The sequence below is a fragment of the Zingiber officinale genome, chromosome 8B (assembly GCF_018446385.1).
Source record: "Zingiber officinale cultivar Zhangliang chromosome 8B, Zo_v1.1, whole genome shotgun sequence".
In the NCBI taxonomy this organism is placed as follows: domain Eukaryota; kingdom Viridiplantae; phylum Streptophyta; class Magnoliopsida; order Zingiberales; family Zingiberaceae; genus Zingiber; species Zingiber officinale.
In genome coordinates, this window is record NC_056001.1 from 8,152,725 (window position 1) to 8,166,416 (window position 13,692).

Consider the following 13,692-nt stretch of genomic DNA (forward strand, 5'->3'; position numbering starts at 1 on the left):
TAAAAAAATAAAAATTTATTTGGGTCAGTGATCACAGCATACAGATGTCATGTATCAGCAAAGTTGGCAACAGAATCAGTAAATAAAATGTTGATTAAATCACCCCTCTGTGACTCTACTCAACATTGATTTCCATTTACATGCTTTGAAGTCTTAATGAGCACAAAAACAAAAAACAAAAAAAACAAAAAAAGATAGAGTCACATTTACCATGTACCTGTTGGATGTTCTGACCATTTCGCATTATTCACCATGTACCGTGACTGCCCGGCTTGGGCAAGGACTTACAGAAGGTAGAAAAACCCACCATGACATTGGGCGGGAGAGGAAGAGTGAAGGGAGGAAGAACATTCATCGGATTCTTCACGGTGTTTTCACCCTCGTTACCAGAAGAGAGAGATTGTGCCATTGCAGTATGCTGCTTGTTAAGCCCTTCCATAATGAATGAGAATGCTCCAAAGGTGAGACAGCTCTGCACCAAAGCCTGTGGTGCGCCTGCAATAAAAGCATCAAATCAATTGGAATCTTCTTGTTCAGGAACAAAAGAAAGAAAGAAAGAAAGAAAGAAAACGTGGGTGTGTAAGAACTGTTGCTGTGTAAAAGAAAGACGCGGGTGTGTAAGAACTGTTGCTGTGTAACCAAAATCCATCCGAGAAGTTTGGTTGTTTATGAAAGAGTTCTGGAGGTGAAGAGTACAGCACATTAACTCAACAAACTTGGTCTAACTAACAATGTCGGCAGAGTTAGAGCTACCACCAGAGCCTATGACGTCTAGTAATGGAGATGTATTTTTACATGAAATATGCTGAGTTGCAATTTGAGATCAAAAGTTCTGCAAAGCAAGAGATCGAATGTAGAACCAAATCTTCCAGCTCTACAAACAAATCTATTTATCTGGCAGTCAATGATCGAATTACCAATTAAAATGTGTTTTATCTCCAACAGCAAGAAGGTCATCCAACCTTTTTTCCAAGTCAATTTGCACTTTACATCTCCCACCAGGAGCTATTTCATTTGCCCATAATGCTTTGGATATGTTTATCATGGTCCACAATGTTCAATATCTTCGAATATGTTTATCATGGTCCACAATGTTCAATATCCTTTAATATCGACAGTGGAAATGGCATGAAATCAACTTTTTAAGACAAACAATCTCTTTAATTGAAACAACAGTAAACATGCAAAATATAAGATATAAATCAAGGATGGTTTCCAAACCTAATTTTTAAGGTACCACTTATGCTAAATTTTAGGTGTTCCACAAGTTCTGGAAGTTATTTCAAAGACTAGACAATTTATTGGCGGTGGTTAGGGATGTAAATGAACCAAACGGTTCGCGAGCTATTCGGAGCTCGATTCGGTAAAAAGCTCATTCGAGTTCGTTCGTTTATCTTATCGAGCCGAGCTCGAGCTCGATTTTGAACTCGACAGTTTTATCGAGCCGAGCTCGAGCTTAAAGATATTCGGCTCGTGAGCTAACGAACATGTTCGATTATAGGCTCGCGAGCTCTAAAACGAGCCTTAAAATGAGCTTTAAAATGAGCCAAAAAACGAGCCAAAAACGAGCTCTATACGAGTCCGAAAACGAGCTTGAGCTCGCTTAATGAATTAAGCTCGTTAACTTTGATAATCGAACTAATAACGAGCCGAGCTCGAACTATTCGCGAGCTTGATAATTCTAAAACGAGCCGAGCTCGAGCCTTATGATAAAAGCTCGATTCGAGCTCGAGCCCGAATATAACTTAAACGAGCCGAGCTCGAGCCTAATACTGTTCGGCTCGTTTACATCCCTAGCGGTGATATATCCAATACAGTATGCACCTAACAAGCAACAATGAAATGATGGTGATGTACTCAAATAGATTAACCGTTCATTCAGTTAAAATAGCATTTGAACGACCAATATATGCAGGATTCAATAGAATTGATGAAAAACTCACAAAGCTTTAACACCCATATCAATTCATGGAAACAAGTTAAAGAAGTAAATTGGTTTCAGTATCTATTATAAAGTCCATAAAAGACATAATATGAAAATTGAGAAATACTTCGCACAAATACCTGGAAAGCTTAAGGCAAGGCCAGTGCAACACCCAGCTACACCTGCATTGATGACTGCAAAAAGCAATTGTGGATATACTATTGAGCTACTGGACAAAGTATATTTATGAACACAAATGTCTGAATAGGCAAAAGATAGGATACCATCATCTTTTCCCCGCAATCTCTTCAATAAGCAACTAACCAAACTATGTACGCCAGACAAAATTGCAAAAGTCTAATAAAAAGAAAACAAGAAAGACAATAAAAGGTCAGAAATGACAAGATGCTCCAAAGCTAACTTCGTTTTGGCAAACTAAAACTAGTAAACAAGAGGGTAACCCGTATGATATGAACATCATGGATACTACAAACATTTTCCAACTATTAAAATAAAGAACTGCAGACAAAATCAATTACAAGAAATGACAGTAATTCATAGATAACCTTGGCAGAAGCACCAGCATCAGCAAAAGAACCAACTAAACCCTTTTTACTCACCAGACCTTTGCCTGCAAAAGTATCCAAAAACATTTTCTTATGAAACTGCAAAAAATAGATGTTTAGCAGAAATCAAAATATTTGGAACAGGTGCTATTACTGTGATTCTTTTAAAGGATGTATTACAAGAAAAAGGACTTCAACAAAAGTAGTTATTCCTCTTTTTTTCAATCAAACTCCCGATCTTCCTATCACAACACATTTGATCATTGCCTATAACACTCCAGCCTAAAATGGCAAAGCCAATCTTCACCTCAAAGATCTTCAAGGCTTTGCCAATATTCTGCTTGAGAACAAGCATGATTTCTGAGAGGCTCCACATCTTTGACGTCATAGACAATCCACATTAACAAAAAAATGATAGGCATTTATAATTTTAATTTGATTTTTAAATTTTGTTGTAAGAGAGTTGTCTCGTCATGGACCAAGTTGTTAGAAATCATTTATTTTACAATTATTTTATTTTTATTATAATAAGTCTAGATAAATAAACTGTAAACAGAGTTCAAGAGTTATTTTTAAAAATATTAAGAATTTTTTATTTGAACTTTACAATTCATGATTTATAGAGTATCCACATCAGCATTCCTGCACACAGATCAGCTACCCTATCCGTTCTCTAAATTTAGATTTTATGAATAGTACTTCTCTAAATTTAGGGAATGAAATACATTACTTAAACATCAAAATATCATTTAATTTGGGAGAGAGAAAAAATAAAGAGAATAGATTGAGCAAAGAAAAGTAGATATTAAGGGCAGCACGGTGCACGAAGCTCCCGCCATGCGGGGTCCCGGGGAAGGATTCATTGTACGCAGTCTTACCCTGCTTTTTTCAAGAGGCTGTTTCCAGGATTCGAACCCGTGACCTTTTGGTCACATGGCAACAACTTTACCATTGCGCCAAGGCTCCCCTTCAAAAGTAGATATTACATAAGAAGAAAAAAAAACAATAAAAAATGGAAAAGAGAGAAAATAATAATAATAAAAAAAAGATGATATAAATTTTAGGGCAGCTGATGTAGTGTGTATCTAAATTTAATAAAGTGAATGATTTACCCTAAATTTTAGAGATATTATGGAGAAATTGATATGAATTCTCTTACAATTCACAATTTAAAGATTCGCTAAAAAATTGATGATACAAACCTCAATTTGACAACCTCAGTATCTCTGTGTAACTTTCCATCGATGAAGGAAAGAAAACAAATTAATCAGAGATCTTTCTCTTTCCATCTTTACTCATATTTCTATTGTTCTTCTCTCTCTCTCTCTCTTCTAATTCTCCTCCCTATTCTTCTTTTTTCTTTACTGCCGTCTGTTATTTTTGTTCCTTAATGATCAGAACAAACACCTCCTCAAACAAATAAAACTACCTAGTTTGTTTATCTGCTCCTAGCTCTTATAATTGAAAAGTAAAAGCAAGGCTCATTATCAATTTATGCAGATTAAATTCCACAAGGTGCAGCCTAGTCCAACCTAGGAAAAACAAGGCCCACGTTCATGGAATGATCAAGTATTCACATACACAATTGTCAAAATAAAACTTTACTCCTGCCCATAACTTCCCAGGGAAAAAAAAAAGAATCTTTGGGAAGGCAAAAGGAGTCCTTTAATATATGTCTATTAGGGAATAACTATCCGTCCAGGCAGTGTAGAAAAGAAAGGAGGAGAGAAATGTGAACTGTTTGCTTGTATTTCCACTCTCAGTCACTCCTACCAGGTAGATTTCAAAGGATAAAAGGCTATGGAAGGAATTAGTTAGAATAAAAGATCCGGAGATGGGAAGTGGAAATATTCCAATTTATTAAGGTAATATAACTTGGAATAGGCAACAGTATATACGCATTAGATAAAGTATGCTAACATATAACAGTGATGGTTAAATTTTTCAGTCTGAAAAAAGGTAGCCTGCCAGTGAAAACGCACTGAGGGATTTCGAATGGAATCATTAGTCAGTCTTTACATAATTAGGAGATTATGTAACGTGAAGTTTTAATGCACTACTACTGAAAACGTCTAACAGAATTGGAGGGCGGGAAGGCACCAGATAGCCAAACCAACTATTCCAACAAATACACCCGGTGCATTTCAAGCGGCACACACTCTCTTCTACTGCAAGCAAACAATATCCACAAACAATGCTCACTACTTGTTGAACCTTTCAGAAATTATATGCGAACAACAAGCATCCTTTATCGAGCCACTTTGGGAAATGCGCGTGAATAATTTCTTCTTCTTTTTTTTAAGAAATATCATTAAAACAAATCTTCCGTTTCAAAACAACAAGGCAGAAGGAACAAGGAACCAAACACAACAGTCAACGATCCATCAAGATTTCAAGCTCATCGTAAAGATCATTAGAAAATAAAAAACCATAGACGGAATAAGAGGTAACAGGGAAACCCTACCATAACCGAAGATGGATCCCATGAAACCTCCAGCGAGCGAGTCTCCAGCGAACCTCACGACGCAAACGACGGGGCCGGACGTAGCACCGAAAGGTTCAGTGTTCTTGATCGGCTCCTCGGCGTCCGGTTCGCCCTCGGGATTCGGAGAAGAGGCCACCGTCGTGCTCGCCATTCTGTCGCTCTCTCTCGCTCACTGCTCCTCCCGCCGGTCCCTGCGAGGCTGCGACTACGTGCGGAAAGGGGCGCTTATTGGCCTTTCGCTTCTTAGGGTTCGGACGAATGGGCTGGGTAAATTGCAAGCCTGACGAACCGGCACCAATATTGGGCTTTGGTTTGATTTAATTCTGTCCGAAGAAACGAATTAATGAATAACAGAATGGGTTCATATTCGTTTTTTAAAAAACAATTTAAACTTTATTCTATCTTTAACAAAATATTTTTGAATTTCAATTTAGAAAATAATTTTATTGATTTTTCCCAAAATTCAAGCTTCAATTTTCTTTTAATCTAAGTATCCATTAGATAAATCTATAAAATACAGATGGATTCTAACATAATACTTCAATGTCACCAATGATTCAAACTTCAAAGAAAATATTCAATCTGAGATTTGAACTTTCGTTGCATATGAATCATCCGAATCATCCTTATTTCTTATCACCGTACAATGCCTTGTGGGATAAGCTTGATCCTTAAATTATATGAAAGAAGATAAATCATAACCGATCGTCAAGCGATTAGGAGTGGGAGGAGTTTTTTTTTCGAACGCACATGTCCATCAAAAATTTATCTCTACCCTATTATAATAAATCTGTCATCTTTTAACAAAGTGAACATCCATGTGGGACAAGCTTGAAAGGCTTCAAGAACCTACTAGGGAAGGCAACATCTCGAACTTGCCACTGACCAAAGAGTAACAATTCGAAGCTACAACAGAAGTGGACAAGGAGTTGAGAGTGCCTAACCGGTATCGGTCTCCACATCGAGAGAAGGAACATCAAAGATGGACTACTCCCCCACCTTTGCACATAAAGAAAAAACACTTCGAAGGGAAAGAAAAAATGCCTCATCGAAAAAGATACACTTGAACTAATCAACTCTTCTCCTATCACAACTTTTTCTTGAGCAATAACTTATTCAATCACTTGAATTACTTCTAGGAATCAATGGAATGTTTATTCACAGAAACTGTACACATGAATCATATAAAACTAGGAACAAAATACAGTTCTGAAGTGGAAAAGGGTTCAACGAATCAAACAAATTGCCAATGCGCAAAAGTTAAAGATTTTTCTTGCAGCATTTCTTGTGATTGTATAGTTGTATCCTCTTAGATCTCCTCAGTCCAGCTTCTTGGCCTTCTCTGGCTCGGCAGGTAGGCACTTCGCCCCTACAAGCCCACCAACTTCACCAATGACCTGAAAATGCCATATCAATCTCAACTCTAGTTCACACACCATGAGATTGGTTTTTCTTTTTCAAAGAAATATTTTATCCTATTTTCTTAGATTGTGCCATGGTAGAAACTTGAAACTGTAGGGACATTTATTTGGGTCATGAAATATACAAACATTCTTATGAATGCTCTAGTAATGTCGAACTTCTTTGTTTGGTTAGGTTAATTTTTTATTCTAACATTCTACGACATCTTATATGCCCATGAGAATCACATTCACATACAATATGATAAATGCATAGTAGTTTGCCTATAGTGGGTAGGGTTCAAATCCCAAGAAATGCATTGCATGTGTTCATCCTGTCATATACTTAACACCTGTGCTCCTGATGGGACCGTCGCGTGGGGGGCTGTTAATGTGGCGGTTCCACATTTTTTGAGTGTGATTCCACCAAAATTGATCATTTTTAACATTCCCTCAAACTTCAGACTTTGATTGGCAAAGATATCATCTGTTTCGTATTATATTGAATACAACATCTATTTCATTATATTAGTAACATATGATAACATAAAATCTACTGTTTTATGTATTATTATAATCAGTCAGACAATAATACATTATGTTATGTTATATTATACTAAAATTATACTGGTATGATGTGACATTAATCGTTGACAAAACTGAAAAATAGTAAAACTACTAACTTAAGTTGATCAATGATAAGTGATAAAATTGGAATTTAAAAGATATTCTGTCAAATGAATGCATTTGTTGAACCAAAATGTCAGTCTCAATTTTCTATGGTTTAATGTGTGATCAAAATGTCAAGTTCTCATTCCATCTGTCATGTTACCTTGTGTAAAATCTCTTGAGAATCTATCATCCTATGAATCAAATACCCCTTAGTAAATGAAAAGTACCTTCAAGCCTGTTATCAAGTCTTCTTTGCTATGGGAAGCAGATATGCAGATTCTTGCCCTGGCAAGTAGTACTGGAGTTGCTGGATATGCAGTGATAACGACAGCAACCTATTGACATTGACATTTGTAAACAGACAAGTTAAGATCAGTCCTTCCTTAATATCAGAAGTTTATGTAATTGAATCATCAACTGATCAATCCTTTCACCAAATTTGCAAAGCTCTAGCAACCAAACACAAGCTCAACATCACTTACATTTTGCCTCAAACATGCCCGTGAAAATGCAGGGAGCTTAGCCAAATTATAAAGCATTATGGCCATAACTGGGGAGTCATTGTCACCAAGAACCACAAACCCCATTTTCTTCAATTCCGATCTGAAAAAGTTGCTGTTTTCTCGAATTTTTGCAAGTTTTTTCGCTCCTGGATTAAGCAAACAATAAAGTTCGAGTAGGATTCATGATCATATTTGTAGGATTAAAGGTGCCAATGTTATGCTCACCTCTATTTGATCGGTCTTCTCCTAGAACAACCTTGATTGCAGATATCACTTGTTGAACAGCAGGTGGCGACATCGAAGTTGCATAGATATGTGCAGGACAGGCATATTTCAGGTATTGGATGATTTCCTGGTAAGGTTTAAGATTTAATTAGTATGAGTATAAGCACATATTGGTAATTAGTTGCAAAGAAAATTGGAGAATGTTAATAATGTTCTATTAGACTTCAGGCTGTATGTCCTATGAAGTTATGTTCCATAATAATAGGGGAATATATATATATATAAGAGTCTATAAAAAAATGCAGATGAATTTAGATCGACCTCTGAAGCTGCAATATATCCTCCACAGGATCCAAATGACTTGGTGAAAGTTCCCATCATGATATCAACATCAGCAGGATCCACCCCGAGCAATTCACAGACACCTCTGCCCGACTTACCAACTGCCCCGATGCTATGAGCCTCATCCAAGTATATGTATGCCTGAATCACAAATTATCATCTCAGTTTGCCAACACTTAAACTTTCACTTTCACTTCTCCTTTGCTCTAATATATTTTTTTATCAAGAAAAATGCAACTTACTGGGTAAAGCTTATAGTTTTTTTTAAAGAATTACCTAGTTCTCGCATTATACAATTAGACACACTAGCGAGTATCAGCAATGCACTAATACACAGTAAACAGTTAACAGCGAAAAGTATAATAGATGGATTGGCTCCTGAAAAAATTTTGTAAACCAAAAACATTTTTGGATAAATTACCAAAAAATTCCTCAACCTTGTACTTTTTGCAGATGGCCACTATCTCAGGGAGCTTGCAGAACTCCCCTTCCATGCTGTAAACCCCCTCAACAATGACCATGATCTTCCTCCATGGCTTGTGACCAGTGCCAGGTTGGCCCTTCACAACCTGCTCCCTCAGCACCGCTTCCAAGTGTGATGGGCCTAGTAATTAATTATTTTTTCACAGAAATAATTCTCATGAAGTAGAATATAATCTAACAAGCATTTCAGCAAACATCTCATGCTCACTGTTGTGCTGGAAGACCTGGACTGTGGCTCCGGAAGCTCGAGAACCACTGACAATGGAATTGTGGTTGAATGAGTCACTGATGATCAAACCTCCCTAAAACCAAATCAACTGAATATATTAAAAAAGAAGAAGAAGAAGTAACAATAAATTGCATTGACAAAAAAAAGGGATGGTGATCGCACAGACCTCTCCAATTAGAGTGGGAATTATGAAAGAGTTGGTAACGTATCCCATGGCGAAGGTGATGGCTGCTGGTTTACCCACGAATCTTGCAATTAAATCCTCGAGCTCAATATGCAACTGAGTCGTCCCTGATATATTTGGCAATCAAATCCACAAAACAAACAGAGTTGCAATGATCTGATTGCGTTATAAACTCTCTCTTGTCTTTGTTTTTCTATAAACAAAGAAAAATTCGCACCTCCATCAGCTCGAGCACTGCAAGAACTAGGTGCGTATTTCTTGAGGGAGTGGAGAACGTGAGGAGTGCAGAATTCATCTCCAGCTGCAAAGCCAAGGTAGTTGTACGATCCCAAGTTGAGGCATCTGGATTTGTTGGAGGTCCGGCTTCATCACCCAAACACAACAAATTAACGAATTAATTAATCAATTATAACGTATACTAATATATGTGAAACATAATTTTATTATCGAATTTATTCAAACTTATTAATTAAAATTCTTATTGAACTTAATTTTATATTACTCGCCTTATAATTGAACTTATTTCTCCCAATTCTATAATTTAACTTCAAGATATTAAAATTCAGTCGTAATAGTTAGGATTATATAAAAAAATATTTTAATTTATATTTTTGTTTCATAAAAATGCAATATTTAGAAAGGATAGTGTAAATTAAGAAACATACTGCAGCGTTTTGTTATTGTCATTTGAACTGCGCTCCACCACATCGATCCAAGCATCTGGTGCACTAGCTATTGGTCGCCCGAAGCAGTCCTGCCATGTCACTTTTGAGAATTTTTATTATTATTGGACTTTTTAAAAAGTCCAATAATTAGATCGAAAACTTGTATTAAAATTAAAAATTCATGGCGACTAATTAAAATATATTTATTCGGGTGCGGACCCTAATCGGACCCGTTAGAGGATGCAGACGGACCTGGATGCGGCGATATATTCGGCGGGTGTAGAAATCCTCGAACGCCGGGCAAATCGGAGCGTAGCCCTGCGACGGATCAAATGTGGACCGGTTAGTTCCGGAACGCAGGCGACGGGAGAAGGGAGGCAAGAGAAGAAAGGAGGAAAGCGAAACCATGAGCTCGTCGGGCTCTGCGCGATCGAGCAGGAGCCGGCGGAAGAGGTCCCTGAGGAAGCCGAAGAAGAGGAAGAGACCGTAGCCGAACAGCGTCGTGAGTGCCGTCAGGAGCGTCAGCCGCACCGCCCGTCGGACCTCCCGCGGTACCGCGAGGGGCGGAATGGGCGGCAGCGGGAGGCGCGGGGCCATTCGCCCGCTACCTGTTCGACGAAATGTCTGCGAGAAAAAAACGAGGGGAGGAAAGGGGATACGAACTGGAGGATCCTGCTGTTTTTTTAATGCCCCTCTTAGCGGCACCGCTGCTTAATGCTGCTTCATTTCCTGGTTGGCATTGTGGTGAGAGAGACTGCACGCCACTGAATTGAGTGCGGGGCCAGGAGGAATTAAGTGAGGCAGGTGGTATCTTGATTCCTGATCCCTAAACAACAGTTCTTTTTTATTGTCTTTTATGCCCTAAATTCATTATGTTATGGTAGCATCCTTCAATCTTGCTGATTAAGATGTTTGTAATTTGGTCCCTGGTTGTGGCTGGTTGCATTAAAGATGTTTAAATTAGTGTTTCAGGATATCTTGCAAAAGTTGGGTTCAGTTCTTGTGGGGATAGATAAGTGCAAACACGAGTTTCTTGTGGAAAGAGGAGAGGTTTGGCTACCATTAGTTCGAGCTTACTTAGCAAAAGATGGTTTAGTTTATGGAATGTGATGACATTTGCCTTCCAACAAAATCTAAGATAGTTGTTTGATGGTTTAATTAATACCAACAGACAATAACTTGAGAGAAAATTTCATTTCATCCCAGAATGACTATCCATTTGGGAGTAAGATGCACTTTTCGATGAGTCCTAAAAGGATCTCAACACTTTTCCTCTTATAACTACAAGAAGGAACACATGGCACATACACTGTATGTTACTCAGGTAGCATGAGTCTCCGACATAGGTGCATTCGATCAAGTCCATCTATTTCTTAACTTTTTGATGCACACTAGGAGTGTTGCTATCCAACACGGTATGGACGATAGATAGAGTCTAAGTAATCATAGCATACACTCAGCAAAACTCTTGACTGTGAAGCACACTGTACTTCAACATGCTCTCTCGTCCATCCAAACATTCAGATCTTCTATCAAAATGATTAGTAATTAGAAAAAAATGTTCTATTTGCATGGATCCTCAGCACTCATGCTTCAACATCACCTAAAAACACAATACCTGTGATTGGGCACAAACTATTGAAACTCTAATAATAGACTAACCACTATCACAATATTTAAACTGTATGTTTATTTTGTAATTTTTATGTTATAGTAATTTAATTTCTAAATTCTTTCTTTGAGGCAAAAAAAGTACTAATTGATGGGTAAACCTTCCTTAAAATTAAAAGGAAAACAACAAAAAGCATGGCTACTAAGTAGGTCAGACATGAAGTAAGATGCATGAACAAGGAACTTGATTTATGGATTTCCACACTATAAATAGCTTGAAAACCTTAAATCCTTCTTTACTTTATGAGCTGTATTCTTTCAGAATCTTAATGAGTAACGTTAATGACGATTAAATATGGTTTCAGGAATTACTTAGCAGAAGTTGACTTGACGTCAGACCATGTATAAATAGGTGGTACCTTGGAATCACGGGCTTTGACTTCTGTAAAGTGGGTAATTTTGTTGCCTTTCTTATAGAAAGACGAGACATTTAGCTTCCATCAGTTGGGAGTAGTATAATTAGTAAAAGATGCTTTAGTTGGTGGTAACAAAAATTAGAAAATTATTAGGCTTCTAAGCTTCCAAAACGAATCCTGACTTGTCTATATATTATATAGCTCTTTTAAATGACTGTCAATAACTAGTACGCAAGCTAATGAAACTCAAATCTATAGTTTCAACTTTATAATGATTTCTACTGTTAATGGTTTCTTACTCGATAAAAATTGAACTGGATCCCTAAACTTCTTCATCGAGTTGTGAAATGAGTAGAAAACTAAATATGTCAAATATACTGTTAAAAGGACTAAAACGATGATATGAAAGAGGGAGTTCTTGTTATGCGGATCTATGAGGTCTCTTTCCCATTAGAAATCTATTTTCGCTGTTTGCTTGTCTACTGTTGTAATTGCTGTTCAATCTAACAATAACATCCATAAGACAATCAGCTCTCAATTCTCTCGTCTTCTATAAGAATCAAGGTAAAACTTGCCTAGAAAGTGTTCTGCCTCTGCTCTGTCACTTGTCCTACCCTGGCAAATGTAGTTGCTCACTTGCTACCGAATTATCTTTGAGTCTCTGTGCATTGAATAGGGCAGTAATGAATGCTAGGCAGCTAACAGGATCATGTAGCAATAAGTGCAAACTTGGATATCTTGGATTCAGCATAGTTGGCACACTCACATCTATTAAGATTAGTTGGTTTCTTGATTACAAGCACTTAAATCAGTGATCACTTTGGTTCGTAAAGATAAAGGGGTTTGGTAAGCTTTGATGCTCTTTCATAATTGTGCATTCAATGGCGAGTACTAAATTGGAAGTTCTTTATTCTCTGTCTTCACACATTCATTCACCTTTTTCACTCGATTTTTTCTGCTTTCATAGTCAAATTCTGAATTAATTATTAGATGGGAGCTAGGTTAAAGTTGAAATAGCTATTTATGAATAAATGCAGCGTGGGGAAAATCTTTTACTAATTAATGAAAATTATGACCATTTTGATAAAAATGACACGGGAAGGATTAGAGTTTTCTCCTATAGTTGTCTTCTCTTTCATGCGTACAACATTCCCTCCTCTTACTGTGCATAGTTCGTCCTTCCTTACTACTGTCGCTGCCTTAGTTGTCCATGTGTGGAGATTATATCGCTCACCATCCATCTCCCTATCGAGGAAACTGCGCTCTTAATAAATGGTTGTGTTGAATTAGTCACGTCTTATTAATGGAAGATAGGATGGCATGAGATAGTTGATGACAACTAGACATTATTGCTTTGGGCAACGAAGTTATTAGGTTGTAAATGAACTGATCCGCGTAGAACTCAGAAAGGGAGAGAAGAAAGGCAGCTAGATCAGCTCTGATCAAGGTAACGAGTTCACTGGGTTGCAATTCAGCTGATCATCTGGGTTGCACTCGAGAAGCAGGGGAGGGGGAGGTATGAAATTTATTTTAACAGACAGATAGTATTTTACACGAACTAAATGTATGGATTCATATTATTTATTGCAGATGCTTTACATGTGTTTCCCTTTTGATCTACTCACCCAAATAATGAATAGTTCTTTTTTTTTTCCTTTGGATCTTACCGAATCTAATTCATTTCGGACCCAACTCAGGCTTAATTTGGTACAAATAATTAATTTACATGAGATCGTATGAGAAAGCTAAATGCGACAAAGAAATGGGGAATGCATGAGTCTTTCTATTATTATTATGAAAAGCAAGGACTCTTGGTGAGTGTTAAAATTAAGCCTTCCTACTTAAACTTTGAGCTTGTTAAAAATTTAGTAAAATTGAGAATTGATACTGATGTATTCAAAAGCAAGAGATGAATAATATGAAGATTTTCTTCTCTAAATCCGTGACAGCCTTATGGCCGTTCGACAGGCAGGCGGAAAAAAGCAGC

General features: G+C 37.3%; 2 protein-coding genes across 2 annotated transcripts; both read right to left on the minus strand.

The window, feature by feature from the left end:
* Positions 1 to 5,238, minus strand: LOC122014225 (chloroplastic import inner membrane translocase subunit TIM22-2-like). Its single transcript, XM_042570397.1, has 5 exons — positions 4,955 to 5,238; positions 2,491 to 2,555; positions 2,209 to 2,281; positions 2,065 to 2,118; positions 1 to 495 (listed from the first exon to the last, which is right to left on the minus strand). Exons 1-5 carry the CDS (start codon positions 5,124 to 5,126, stop codon positions 248 to 250), a joined length of 612 nt encoding a protein of 203 aa, XP_042426331.1. The 5' UTR covers positions 5,127 to 5,238; the 3' UTR covers positions 1 to 247.
* An 866-nt stretch (positions 5,239 to 6,104) lies between these two features.
* LOC122014222 (long chain base biosynthesis protein 2d-like) lies at positions 6,105 to 10,610 on the minus strand. Its single transcript, XM_042570395.1, has 12 exons — positions 10,084 to 10,610; positions 9,931 to 9,996; positions 9,679 to 9,767; positions 9,231 to 9,376; positions 8,996 to 9,120; positions 8,809 to 8,902; positions 8,555 to 8,721; positions 8,097 to 8,258; positions 7,776 to 7,902; positions 7,530 to 7,696; positions 7,275 to 7,382; positions 6,105 to 6,372 (listed from the first exon to the last, which is right to left on the minus strand). The coding sequence occupies exons 1-12, from the start codon at positions 10,273 to 10,275 to the stop codon at positions 6,295 to 6,297; spliced, it is 1,521 nt and encodes a 506-aa protein (XP_042426329.1). The 5' UTR covers positions 10,276 to 10,610; the 3' UTR covers positions 6,105 to 6,294.
* Between the last annotated feature and the right edge of the window lie 3,082 nt (positions 10,611 to 13,692).

Coding starts and splice junctions, on each gene's coding strand:
- LOC122014222 (XM_042570395.1), bottom strand. CDS start 10,275: ATGGCCCCGCGCCTCCCGCTGCCGCCCATTCCGCCCCTCGCGGTACCG. Junction 8,903..8,995: donor TTCCCACTCTAATTGGAGAG/GTCTGTGCGATC, acceptor ATTTGGTTTTAG/GGAGGTTTGATCATCAGTGA. Junction 8,259..8,554: donor CCATCTGCAAAAAGTACAAG/GTTGAGGAATTT, acceptor TTTGTGATTCAG/GCATACATATACTTGGATGA.
- LOC122014225 (XM_042570397.1), bottom strand. CDS start 5,126: ATGGCGAGCACGACGGTGGCCTCTTCTCCGAATCCCGAGGGCGAACCG. Junction 2,556..4,954: donor GGGATCCATCTTCGGTTATG/GTAGGGTTTCCC, acceptor ATACTTTTGCAG/GCAAAGGTCTGGTGAGTAAA. Junction 2,282..2,490: donor ATGCTGGTGCTTCTGCCAAG/GTTATCTATGAA, acceptor TCTTTTTATTAG/ACTTTTGCAATTTTGTCTGG.